The sequence below is a fragment of the Mauremys mutica genome, chromosome 10 (assembly GCF_020497125.1).
Source record: "Mauremys mutica isolate MM-2020 ecotype Southern chromosome 10, ASM2049712v1, whole genome shotgun sequence".
In the NCBI taxonomy this organism is placed as follows: domain Eukaryota; kingdom Metazoa; phylum Chordata; order Testudines; family Geoemydidae; genus Mauremys; species Mauremys mutica.
In genome coordinates this window covers 78,278,551-78,291,106 of record NC_059081.1, presented here as the reverse complement: position 1 = coordinate 78,291,106, position 12,556 = coordinate 78,278,551, and the positions used below count along the sequence as shown (strand labels likewise).

General features: G+C 44.2%; 1 protein-coding gene across 6 annotated transcripts in view; it reads right to left on the bottom strand.

Moving 5' to 3' along the window:
* The window catches only part of COL6A3 (collagen type VI alpha 3 chain), a 115,554-nt gene that overhangs the window by 40,762 nt on the left and 62,236 nt on the right, over positions 1-12,556 (bottom strand). For all 6 annotated transcript variants that reach the window (XM_045032164.1, XM_045032160.1, XM_045032161.1 and 3 more), the window contains 12 exons: positions 12,235-12,306; positions 10,250-10,276; positions 10,084-10,128; positions 9,935-9,988; positions 9,135-9,197; positions 7,971-8,036; positions 7,017-7,070; positions 5,246-5,281; positions 2,199-2,261; positions 1,756-1,818; positions 845-907; positions 68-130 (listed from right to left, as the gene is read on the bottom strand). In XM_045032164.1, the coding sequence (XP_044888099.1) occupies positions 68-130; positions 845-907; positions 1,756-1,818; positions 2,199-2,261; positions 5,246-5,281; positions 7,017-7,070; positions 7,971-8,036; positions 9,135-9,197; positions 9,935-9,988; positions 10,084-10,128; positions 10,250-10,276; positions 12,235-12,306 (669 nt within the window). The remainder of the gene's footprint in view (positions 1-67; positions 131-844; positions 908-1,755; positions 1,819-2,198; positions 2,262-5,245; positions 5,282-7,016; positions 7,071-7,970; positions 8,037-9,134; positions 9,198-9,934; positions 9,989-10,083; positions 10,129-10,249; positions 10,277-12,234; positions 12,307-12,556) is intronic.

Here is a 12,556-nt window from a genome sequence, read left to right as displayed (position 1 = left end):
TTTGCACATTTATACCAGAATGGGATTTAGCCCAGCATCCTTTAGAGGGGCACATGACAATGCTTACGGTCTCTCCTCGAGGTCCAGGAAATCCAGCTTGTCCTTTTGTTCCAAGATCACCAGGTTCACCCTGAAAAAGGGAGTATTCATTTAAGCCCCTATCTCTCTGCTTATGCATTGATTCTTTGCTACAAATGCATCTGTAACGGTCCCTGACAAGCAGAAATGCACGGCCATGTTTACACAACTGAAAATGTGTGGCTAAAGCAGTAGCACTCTTGACCGTTTTGCCTGATCCAGTGATTTCAGAAATGGTGTAATATACAGAAGCTGCGGTAATAAGTGCCACCATTTGTCTTTTGTGAGCATACCAACATTAAAGCCAAAATACAACGAGCCAGACGTTTTCCTGATCCAACTCCACGGTGAAGTTACAACAGCAGGTTTGGTGGCCCGGTGGCTATATGTGAAGAGGGAATAACAGTGATAAAGATCACGAAGAAAAGGATTGGATCATCTTCTGGTGCAAATCAGCAAAGTCAATCAAGCGACACCAATTTACACCAGCTGAGGATCTGGCCCAGAATATTATGAATCTCAAAGTTGTTCTTATTTTAATAAATGTGCCTTCTAGTGCAATGACATAGGATTCCAGTAAAGCAGCCAGTGGCTTAGCCTTTACCCTGCTTTGTTCCACTCTATGCAAACTCTTGAAGATGATAAATCACAATTTTGCTTGAACATGTTGATTGCCGGTATGTTTAAAAAAAGAGATTAAACTCATATTCAGCAGCTTTTCATTATTATTTTAGGCATCGATACTCAATATTGATGCTCAACGTACCTTTTGTCCTAAGGGACCAATCCTGCCCCGATCCCCGGGTGGTCCGGCAGCACCACCACCCCCCTACAATAGAAAGAAAAGAGCTGAAATTTTGCAACGTTTCAATAAAATTAAATATTGGGGCCTAGCTCCATAGCTCATTTATTAATAACGTGTGGATCAGCCACAGCAAACAATGAAAAGGTTTTGCCCAACAGTGGAAACCACCTATTAGCTATTAAGACTGAGATCCATCAAAGCTGCTTAGGGATTCAGAGGCCCAGTTCCCATTGATTTTAATGGGAAATGAGTGGAAAAATTGAATTGGTGGCATTGTTAATATCAATTTACATTGTCTGTGGACTAAATGCGTTTTAATTCCTCAGTAACTCTTTCTTCCTTCCCTCTATCCCCCTGCCTTAAAGACTTAGGCACCTTGACCACAGAAGTAGGGGGCTGGAAGTCAAGCACTCCAACCACTAGGCCACCTGGCCCTCCAAGCTCCCTCTTACAGGGACTTTGCCTGTAAAAAAATTGGAACTTGGTCAGGATTTGATCCAATGAATTTCACATTCATGTTCATGTTTAAACCAGTAGTTTGGGGAACCTTACCATGAACTTCAAATCGAATTATTTTTGCAAGGCATGTGGTACTGGGGAGAAAGACAAATAATTGGAGATATACCAATCTCCTAGAACTGGAAGGGACCTTGAAAGGTAATCGAGCCCAGCCCCCTGCCTTCACTAGCAGGACCAATTTTTGCCCCAGATCCCTAAGTGGCCCCCTCAAGGATTGAACTCATAACCCTAGGTTTAGCAGGCCAATGCTCAAACCACTGAAAGTCCCACTGAAATCAATGGAAAGATTCTCAATGACTTCATTAGTAAGCTTCTTCTGGTCCCCCAGAATGAGAAGAACAAGAAATATTTACCCTTGGGCCAGGAATGCCTTGCTCGCCTCTTAGGCCTGGAGTTCCAAGCTGACCAGGAGGACCCTGCATATGGAAAAGATAGATACTATATAAGATATAAAAGATTAAAGGGCTGAGATAACATTGTTAAAATGAGACTAAGAGGAAGAACCAAAGCTACGAGACTAAAAGACAATTTTGAAAACCGTGGGACCAGTTCCAATGTTTCATGATGTGACCAACACACCATAAATATAATGAGTGACTCATGTCAGCCACGGTGCAAACCACAGATCATAGTCACCATGTTGTAATATTCAGAAGCAGTTATGGACAAGGTCTCAAAGATGTTTACACAGAACAAGCCTAAGCTGAAGCATATTGCAGCAGCAAGTTAAAGGAAGTAACATAGCAAAGGAAAACATATTTAGGCTGTTCAGGAATGGCCTGTGAAACTTACTAACCTGTGGCCCTCTTGTACCCTGTTCTCCCACAGTTCCTGGTAGACCCGGCGCGCCTTTGGCACCCTTAAAATACAACACAATGCAGATTAGAACAGGGCAGGGCTGGGGTCGCAAACAATTTTCAGCGAGTCACAACTAGCCTCCCTTTCTTTACGGCTAGATGGGAGGGGAGTTATGAGGTTTTTTCTCATGTAACCTGAGGTCACAGTACAGAAACGGTTGGAAAACACAGACGTAGAGTCATTTCACGCTCCTGCTAGCTTGCCTTCTGCTTTAGCAAGAACAATGGCTCTGTGTATTCAAAGGCCTAGTTACACTGTTCTGGTGATGTAAAGAGGCCTTAGTATAAATGAGAATCAGGCACAATGAAAATGAACCCTTTAAGGCCAGTAAACCATGTGCCTTAAGGGGTTCATTTCTCCTACTGATTCATATGTGTTTAAGTCCCATTAGCATTAGTGACACTGACTTATAAACTCAAAGGCTGATCATGCAGTCCTTACTCAGATAAACCTTGCAACGAAAGCACTGGCGTGAGATCTGCAGGGCTGGATTCACACAGCATAGTACAATTGATTTGTAGACCTAAGGCCAGAAGGGACCTTTCGCTCATCTGGTCTGACCTCCTGTCTAACACAGGCCAGATGATTTCACCCCAGTTATCATAGATTATTAGGGTTGGAAGGGACCTCAGGAGATCATCTAGTCCAACCCCCTGTGTGACGTTATGAGTATAATATAATATCTCATTGAAAGGTGACAGGGCCAGAAAGAGTTAATTAACTCATAGACTGACCTGACCCATGGGCGAACCTTGAGGAGTGGTTAGGAAGATATGTAAATGAATAGAGCTTTGAAATGCAAGTCTGCATTGTTAGAGGTAGAAGGGGAGACGTTTGCTCAGGTCTTGTGATGTAAGCAAACAAGTCTTGTCTATTGCTATAGTTTTAATTCAAAGATCAAAAAGGGAATATTAACATTTATGATGATACTTGAGTGAAATAGTATTATTGTCTATGTGTCTCCTTGAAGGTTGTGCTAACCTGTATCTGAACTGTTTAATGGATAAATTACTCTGTGCTAATTGACAGGATATTTGGGAGAAGGAGTTAAGCCTATTGTTTTCTCAGGCCAAAAGGCTGCTGGAAATGTATAAGAAGCCTGGGACACGATCCTTCTTCATCTCAGATCTGCTTTGGGTTTCAAGAGGGGGAAACCTTAACCCATAAGGATTGAGATCCCCAGTCATTGACTGGAGCCACCCTGAATATGGAAATTGGACTATAACCTATGTACTATTTCTAAAAGGACTTTTGGCAACTACAAGCTCATCTCTACTGTGTATCTGAACCTCAAGAATTGAATTCAAGTCTGTCTGTATATTGATCTTTTAACCAACACTCTCTCTCTTTTCTTTTTTAATAAATTTTAGCTTAGTTAATAAGAATTGGCTATAGCGTGTATTTTGGGTAAGATCTAAGTTATAATTGGACCTGGGTATGTGGCTGATCCTTTGGGATTGGAAGAACCTTTTCTTTCATATGATGAAGTAAAGTTTTCAGGAATCATCATCATATCTGACAGGTGTGTCTGGACAGAGGCCGGGTACTTTAAGGGAACTGTGTGGTTTGGACTTCTAAGTGACCAGTGAGGTACTAGAGAAGCTGTTTTGTAAATCTAAGTATTGAAATAGCCACCAGTGTTTGGCTGCCCTGTTTGGTTTGCAGTTCACCCTGATTGAGTGACCTCAGCTGTCTCCCACAGGCAGCACTATCACACCCTGCTCAAAGCAGGACCAATCCCCAAATGGCCCCCTCAAGGCTTGAGCTTATAACCCTGGGTTTAGCAGGCCAATGCTCAAACCACTGAGCTATCCCTCCCTCCATTGTAGGGTTATCATTGAATGACCTGAGCACTCTGAACTCCCATTGCTTCACTGGAAGTTGAGGGCACTCGCAGTTTCTTAGGAGGGACTCAGCATCTTGTAGGACAGAGGACACAACGCAGTGCAGTACAGACCAGACAGTGCCAAAATTAATTTGTTATACACATGGTCACATATTAAATAAATAGCTGCACGACATTCTTATTAAGCACACGAGATCAGGAACCCAGGCCACTAGATTGTTGATTCCCAACACATTATTTTTTCCTACGTTAAAAGTAGTCAACATGCTTTGGAACAAAGTAAGATGTACCGAAACACCCTAAGAAGGGCCAGACTGGATTCAAAGAAGCAGGAAAATAGCACTTTCCAGGAAGAGAGTTGCAGAATCAAGACCACTCTGAGTGTTCAGTAGTCAATATTGAAATCTGAGCTGTGTTACTTAATGATGATTGGACACACATGTCACGTGGGCTTGTTTCTGCTTTATAGTTTGTTGAGTGTAATTGTGAGGCTCAAGTTTCCAATACGAATACTCATGCTGAGAAATTCAACATCCGAATTGCACAAATAGTCACTTAAAATTTTCCCTTTCCATGAACATTCGGCTAATACATGCGTTCACAATAGTAACAAATGCAGACAGGAGTGAGACTGTGGAGCTGAAATCAATTTCGTTATTCTATTCAAGCAATGAATCCTGGGAAATTTTGTCAAGTATTCTCTCAGCTCGTTTCAGTCTCCTCCAATTGCTCACTGCCTCCTCCTTTACTTTTAGAACACATGACTGGAGGGTAAGTCAACGCTGGGGTTTGTTTCTTGCTCTATTTAAAATGAGATTGCTCCTTGGCCTCCCACTTGTTGTGCCTGGATGGAAAGAGAGAGTAGAGTGGGCCTGCACTTCGCAGAGGTGGAGTCTAATTTCACAGGAGGGGAAGGAGCTGAGAAATGTGAGGAAGGAGGTAAGTTTGGAGAAGATGTGGAAGAAAAGAAGAGAAAAACAAAATCCAAATCTGCTTCCAGCACTACTGTGCAAGTCACTTTCAACTCTCTGTCTGGAACACATCAACTCTGTACCACTTACACGGTCTGCAATGCAAACCGTCCGCCTGTGCAACATTGCCAGGTTTTATGGTTACCACGCAACACACTGGACACTTACTTTGACTCCTGGGAGCCCTCTTCTTCCAAAATTCCCCTGTGAATCAATAAATTGAAACAAAACATGTTATGCAAAGCAACTGAATCTAATACTCACAGCTTGTGGTCTGCGCTGATTCCTTTAACCATGTGCTTATGTACGCAGCATGGAAGCAACAGAGCAGAAGAGAAAGGTGTCTCCAAAGGGCTCTGGCTTGCCAGCTGAAATAGCAACGACTTCCTTTTGGGCCTTATTCTGCTGTCTTTCACACCAATGTAAACACCTCAGGCATCACCAGAGTTCCTCCAGTGGCAAGGAGATCAGAGTCTGACCTTAAAACTCTAGGAAAAGGGTGGAAAAGCACAAGGCCTTTTCCTCTTGAGGTTTGTTTGGTATTTTTTTAGTTGCCTCTTAGAGTTGTAAGGAGAATATGAAGTAAGGCACAGAACGAAGCAAGTTCATTCTGTGAACAAGATTCCTCAGACGTGACCTGGGTTTACCCCAGCTGAGGACCTGGCTCTAAATATTCCCAACTGTAATATCGGCAAAGAAAATACATGAAATACACACTTGCGAATCGGAAGAGGCACATTCACTATAGCACGTGGCCTGAGGGCTATAGCAGACCCTATATCAAATGAGGCTGGGTACATCTTGGTTACACTTTCAGGGCTCAGTTTGGATCCCAAACATACAAATAAGCATCCCCATACCTCTTGAAAGCTCCACTAAAGCATCTAAAGGGAGGTTGCAATTTTCTGCAGAGACGCACAAATGCACATTGTGATATATGAGATTAGAATGGAGCCCAGAGGGTTCAGAGAAGTGTCCTGGTTCTGTGACTCAATATGGCTGTTTCAAAAAGGAATTCACTGCTATGAACATGAATCATGTCAAATATACCAGGTGCTCTGATGCAAACTACGAGCTAATAACACCACTCTGTCCCCTGCAACAATATTCTTTCGGGTATATGATGCCATTAGGGCATAGCCCTGAGCTGGGCGCAAGATGGAGCTGTGAATTTAAGGAGAGATTTAATTTAATCTGCTCTCACACTGGTGTTACCTCCCAGATCTTCTCTAGAGGGTAACCGAGAGCAGAAGCAGGCCTCTGTTTTGAGATCTGTATGGCACATTCTGCACTCGATGTCCACTCAGCAGTGCCATCAAGTTCTGACATACATGTTGTAGATCCAAGACACACACACACCTGGCACGTGTCAAGTTGACTTTGTTTCACAATTAGGTAATGGTTTTTTTTGTTCTGATAGTCAACATGCAAAGAGAAGTAAAATTTTACCTATCAAAAGCAGAGAGAGATCTAATCTGCAACATTATTATCCAACTTCCCCACAGTTTGGGATGTTCAGATTGGTGGATTTGAATTGGGACCATATCTAATAAAAACACAAGCCTAATTCTGTAAAATAATTGCACTCTTTAAATATTATGTCTAAGTTCCCTCTATACAAATTTAAAAAATTTATGTTTCAATCCTGAAATCTCTACTCAGTCCCTACTTAGGCAAAATTCCCACTGAGTTGGCAGTTTGGGAGTTTTGATTAATTAAGTACAGAAAAGACAGCAGAATATGGCCTGTCATGATTAAGCAGCACTGGTTGAAGTGACAGACCAATGTCTTTTTCATCTAGGTTCCATCGGGTGTACTTTTACACCCTTTTTACACTTTTACTTTTTTTATTGACCCTTCAAGATCCTTTTCATAGCACCAAATACTTCCTTGAGAGGGAGAGGATGTCTACAACACCAGGATAACTAAGGATACTCACGTCATTTCCAACTCCACCAGGGGAACCCGGCACTCCATCTGGTCCAGGTTCTCCCTATGGTAAATAAAAGAATGAGATGAGAATCCTGAGATTTACTAGTAAGCAGAACACAGTTTAGCTCTCAAAAATTAAACATTCATGCCAGCTCTATTAGTGACGGATCCAAAGTCCTTCAAAGTCGATGGAAAATCTTTCTATTGACTCCAGTGGGCTTTGGATCAGGCCCTTCACATACACCTTAGAGTCAGTCAAAACTCAGAATTCTCATTCTATAGGAAATTCCAGTATTTCAAAAAAGAATAATTAATCTCTTGCTCAACACAATTTTTGGAAAAAAAATCATTTCAGGTTAATTGAATGCTTCATTCCAATCTTGGAGTTTTAAAAAAAAATTGATATTTAAAATGATAATATATATTATATTAGAATTCATTTTTATTAAGGTATATTCCAGGGGTTCTCAGACTTTTGTACTGGTGACCCCTTTCACATACCAAGCCTCTGAGTGTGACCTCCCCTTATACATTAAAAACACTTTTTTATATATTTAACACCATTATAAATGCTGAAAACAAACCAGGGTTTGGGGTGGAGACTGACAGCTCGCGACTCCCTGAGGGGTCCCGACCTGCAGTTTGAGAACCCCTGGTATATTCCAATGTATAATAATATGAAAAAAAAAAACATTTCTCAGTGAAGAGTAGCGTCAAAATGAAATTGTAACCGTCTGCTCCAATAAAGCTTCATTTCAAATGGTTTTAAATCAAATTTTGCTAAAAGTGACATGGTCCCACAGAAAGTTTCAATTTCAACAAAATGCCATTTTTCAGTGGAAAAATATGCCCTCTGAAAAATTCTGACCAGCTCTCCTAAATCTAAACATTGTTTGCAATGTCCTATTTTCCTGCTTTATTTGTTCTAACCTACTTTAAAAAAAAAATCTCAATACGTTACCATTGGTCCAGTTTCACCATTTGGGCCTCGGCGTCCCCGTTGTGTGTTGTTGGCTCCACGCTCACCCTGAAAGCAGCAGAAGCAATGAAAAACCCCGGTGTAAGTGGGGCCCTGAGGCAGACATCACACGCTGTAAAATAGTCCATCATATTTTAACATCCGTGTTTCATTTTTTAACATAAATAGATCACAATGGTTGCTCGGGACATGAGACATATTGTAAGAGTGGAATAAGAATGGGGAAAGGATTTCATATAACGAAACCATGTTTCCAATAAGTAAATGAGTGGCCAGTTTAACATAAGTAGGGTGACCAGATGTCCCGTTTTTAAAGGGACAGTCCCGGTTTTTAGGACTTTTTCTTATATAGGCGCCTATTAACCCCCACCCCCTGTCCCGTTTTTTCACAGTTGCTGTCTGGTCACCCTAAACATAACTCAATATCAAGAGGCAAGTGCTAGCCACATGTTGATTCTGCCCAGGCAGCAACTACATTGGGGCTTTCCTTTGCCCACACGGTAACTTAGATAATAGGTATGATTCAGTATAATAGTGCCTTCGTATGGCAACTACTTTACCACCTTCACAGTACGTCTAGATCCTGTGAAGCTATTTAGATGACTCTTCTCATCAGCCATGTAATACAGACTGGCTCGTGTGTGCTTCTTATATTGTTCTGATTTGTTTCATCTCAGCCTCATATTTTTAGACTGCACCTTTGGGTTTCAAAACAGGAAGGTTTCTCATATTTAACTACAAGGCAACCTGTAATGTTTACTTGCACATCTTATTGAGCAGCCATCCTCGGTAGGTTCAATGGGTCACATTCTGGCAGGCATCTGGAAACAGGCATATTACTGACATGTATTTGGCAACGGCAATTTAACGTGTGCCTGTCCTCTGGAAGTGGGGTAACAGCACAGACAGCTCTTGTCCATTCTGTCCCTTACTGAGGGCCTCTTTGTACATTCCTAACACAGCCCTGGCCAGCTCCTCAACTGGTGACTCGAGTGGAGCTACAAGGCACCAAGGATCTAGTCCCCAATCAGCTGGAGTTCTGGGTGCAGCAGAATGAAGAACCATCTTTGTAGGCTAATCCGTGCCGAGGGCAGAGAGGGGAGACCTGGCCAGTATAAATCCTTGCAAAGGCTAAAGTATAGTTACCGGATCACCTCGAAGCCCTTGGTCACCTCGTATTCCTTTGGCTCCTTTAACGCCTTTCTCGCCCTTTCAGGAGATATACAGAAAATTAGAAACACCACAGAACGGGCTCACACACCTGCCTATATGGGGTAGATTTACTCAGCACATCAACTGTGATCCTCCTCTGCTCTCTCAGGCGAAACTCCCGTAAGGATGAAGTGAGGAATGCAGGCTCAAGCTGAGCCATGTGAATTTAACTCATGGAATAAAACTGATCACTGCTGGTGAGAGTCCCTTTGGCTCTGGATTTGCCCACTGCTATTGGCTTTGGTACAAGTCTTAATGAATAAAAAGTATTCAGCCACTCATAAGAAAGGGAGCATACTGGTTTTGATCCTTAGCTACGCACACAGCAGCCCTGCAGCTGTTATAGCTGGTCATGGGAGGATTTCCCCAGTGTAGGAGGTTCCCCTGCTGCTGTACAGGTGATATAGTGGCTCCTATGCTCTCCAACTCCTTGCTGAGATAAGAAATGTGGCAGGAGAAAGGGGATGTGCCCAGGGCTTCCTTCTGCCCCAGCTATCCCTAGCTGGTATAACAATCCCTTGAGACTGCAGGGAGCTGATATAATTTAGAGCAGCCTGAAGGCTGCTTTTATACCACGGGACCAGACTGTTGCACGTCCAGCCCCGGATGAGAAGAGTGGAAAAGTGGCTTAAACCCATCCCCTCCCAAGTTGTGTGGTGTGTCCCTCCACCCCAGCCAAGGACTGGAGTCACTGAGTGTCATCGTTCCGGAACAGCGAATAGAATAAAACATACCCTTCTGCCGGCATTGCCTCGCTCCCCAGACGTGCCTGGTAGGCCTCTCTCCCCCTGCCAAAGACATATGCGTTAGAAGAATTTCTGCTGCTTTAGGGGCAATAGTACTCCGGCAGCTCATTAAGAGAGAACTCATTAAAATGACTTACGTCTTCTCCATCTATGCCGTCCAGGCCAATTTCTCCCAGTTCGCCCTACAGAATAAAAGAAGCATGGTACAAATGATTAAATGCACACACAGGTGAAGAGAGGAAATATTTCACACACGCAGGCACTGCCCGTCATTGTCGTTATGTTTGTAACACGTTCACATACCTTTTCTCCTGGGAATCCGCGGGAACCCTGAAGATAACAGAAAATAGACAGTTACTCTCCCCTAGAGACTTCCCACAGAGATCTGCAGCTAGGGAGAGATGGGGCAGTCAAACCAGGGTCATAAACCTCCCCCAGTCAAAGTGAGAAGGGGAGGCAGCCAGGTTATCTGCATCCTTAAAGCCTTTCAGCTGGCATCAGTGGGAGCTGGACAGTGCTTAATTTGTGCCAGGGATTGGCAGCTCACAGTCCCGGCACCTCTGGGCTTGGCAGCTCAGAGCCTCGGCACCTCTGGGCCTGTCAGTTCAGAGCCCTGGCACCTCTGGGATTGTCAGCTCACAGCCCCGGCACCTCTGGGCCTGGCAGCTCACAGCCCCGGCACCTCTGGGCCTGGCAGTTCAGAGCCCCAGCACCTCTGGGCCTGTCAGTTCAGAGCCCTGGCACCTCTGGGATTGTCAGCTCACAGCCCCGGCACCTCTGGGATTGGCAGCTCAGAGCCCCGGCACCTCTGGGCCTGGCAGTTCAGAGCCCCGGCACCTCTGGGCCTGGCAGCTCACAGCCCCGGCACCTCTGGGATTGGCAGCTCAGAGCCTCGGGCACCTCTGGGCCTGTCAGTTCAGAGCCCTGTCACCTCTGGGCTTGCCACATCAGTTATGAAAGTAAACAAATTTCTTGAGCCCTGGCACCTAATTACTTGAGTCCTGGCAGCTCTTTCATTACAAATTAAGCACCGGAGCTGGACTGTGCGCTAAGTCAGCTGATAAACATGAAGAGTTTGGAAAAATCTACTATGGGAGCCAGCAGCCCTATTTAGTCAAACAGCTGTTTTCTAAGGAACTTTTCCAAGTGTGAGGAGAGCTGAGGACAGACTGAGCCCAAAGTGAGAGGCAAGATGTAGCTGAACCGCCCTGGGAGGGGATTTTACAAGCCTCTCTCACGGCAGCTTTTGACGGCGCGCTCCCTTCCACCCAGCAGCTCCCCTGACCAGCAAGGAGTGGGGGGGAAGGGGGGAGAGGAGACCACTTTCCAACCCCTCCCCACACTCATTCACCACAGGCAGTATCTGGAGAACAGGGGTTGGAATCCCCACCGGACCCAAGATCTGGGTAGGTTTTAGTCTAGCAGGGACTTTGGAGTGCGGCTTTTATCTGACTTTGCTGAGTAAGACAAGGGCACAATCTAGCCCATACAGTGGCCTTCAGAAATTGGGCCCCCTCCCCCATTCTCATGCCGCATCACAAAGTAATGTCTATTTTAGCCAGTGGCCTCAATACATAGTTTACTCCTTAAACAAATCCCCTTCTCCTCAACCTAATGACCTCATGCCTGATCCCTTTTCTGAGCCACAATAAATCTATATCCAAGGGGTGTTCCGGCCTGGATATTTTTCTAAGAGAAACATTCTAGTTCACCCACAAGATATGGGTTTGACACAGGAATCCCTGGGAGAAATTCTCTGGCATGTGGCAGAATGGTCCCTTCTGGCCTCAGAGTCTATGAATATTTATAATAAAATTATATTATATCCCCCCAAATTCTTGTTTTTCCTTGTCCCCTTTTCTGAGCCATTATTTAATACAACCATCTAAAGCGATAGTCATCTTCTCACTTTGCTCTCTGTCTCCCCATTGCAGTTTCCCTCTCCCACACAATCCCAGCCCTGAGCCAACATTCACACATGGTCTCCTCTCTTCTCTCTCCCCTGTGGTCCAGCTGCAAAGGCTCCCAATGATAATGTTATTTTGTCTGCAGACGGTGTGATATTGGGTGTAAGCGCTTTGCATGGTACTGTTCCTTCACATTACAGTGCTATGAACTACAGCTACTGTGACGTATGCGGAAGGCACCATATTTCTGTCTAAGGGAAATAGCCCTTTCTTAGTTTTGCATAAGATCCTCAGCTGCGGGAAAAAGCTGTAATGCAGCTACACTGATTGACACCCACTTAGGATCTGGCTGTATTCTCTAGAGATTCATTAAAAACATACCTTAATTCCTCTCTGACCGGGACATCCTTGGAATCCTTGAGTTCCATTGACACCTGCGGGACCCCGTTCACCCTATTGTAGGAATGAAGCAATTAGTAACGGTCTACAATACACCCTACTCACCCTAACTTTGTGTTTTTGCATGCTTGGATTGTGGTTTTATTGTACCAGAAACTGAATATGCATATAAGGGCTGGGCATATTTCCATGATAAAATCTAACAGTACTTTCCAGAGGTCAGTAACTGACAGGGGCAGGCAGCTGCAGTGTGAGTTTCCTCACGGCATCCTGCCAAAGACCTTGGTCACGACATGTGGGGGCC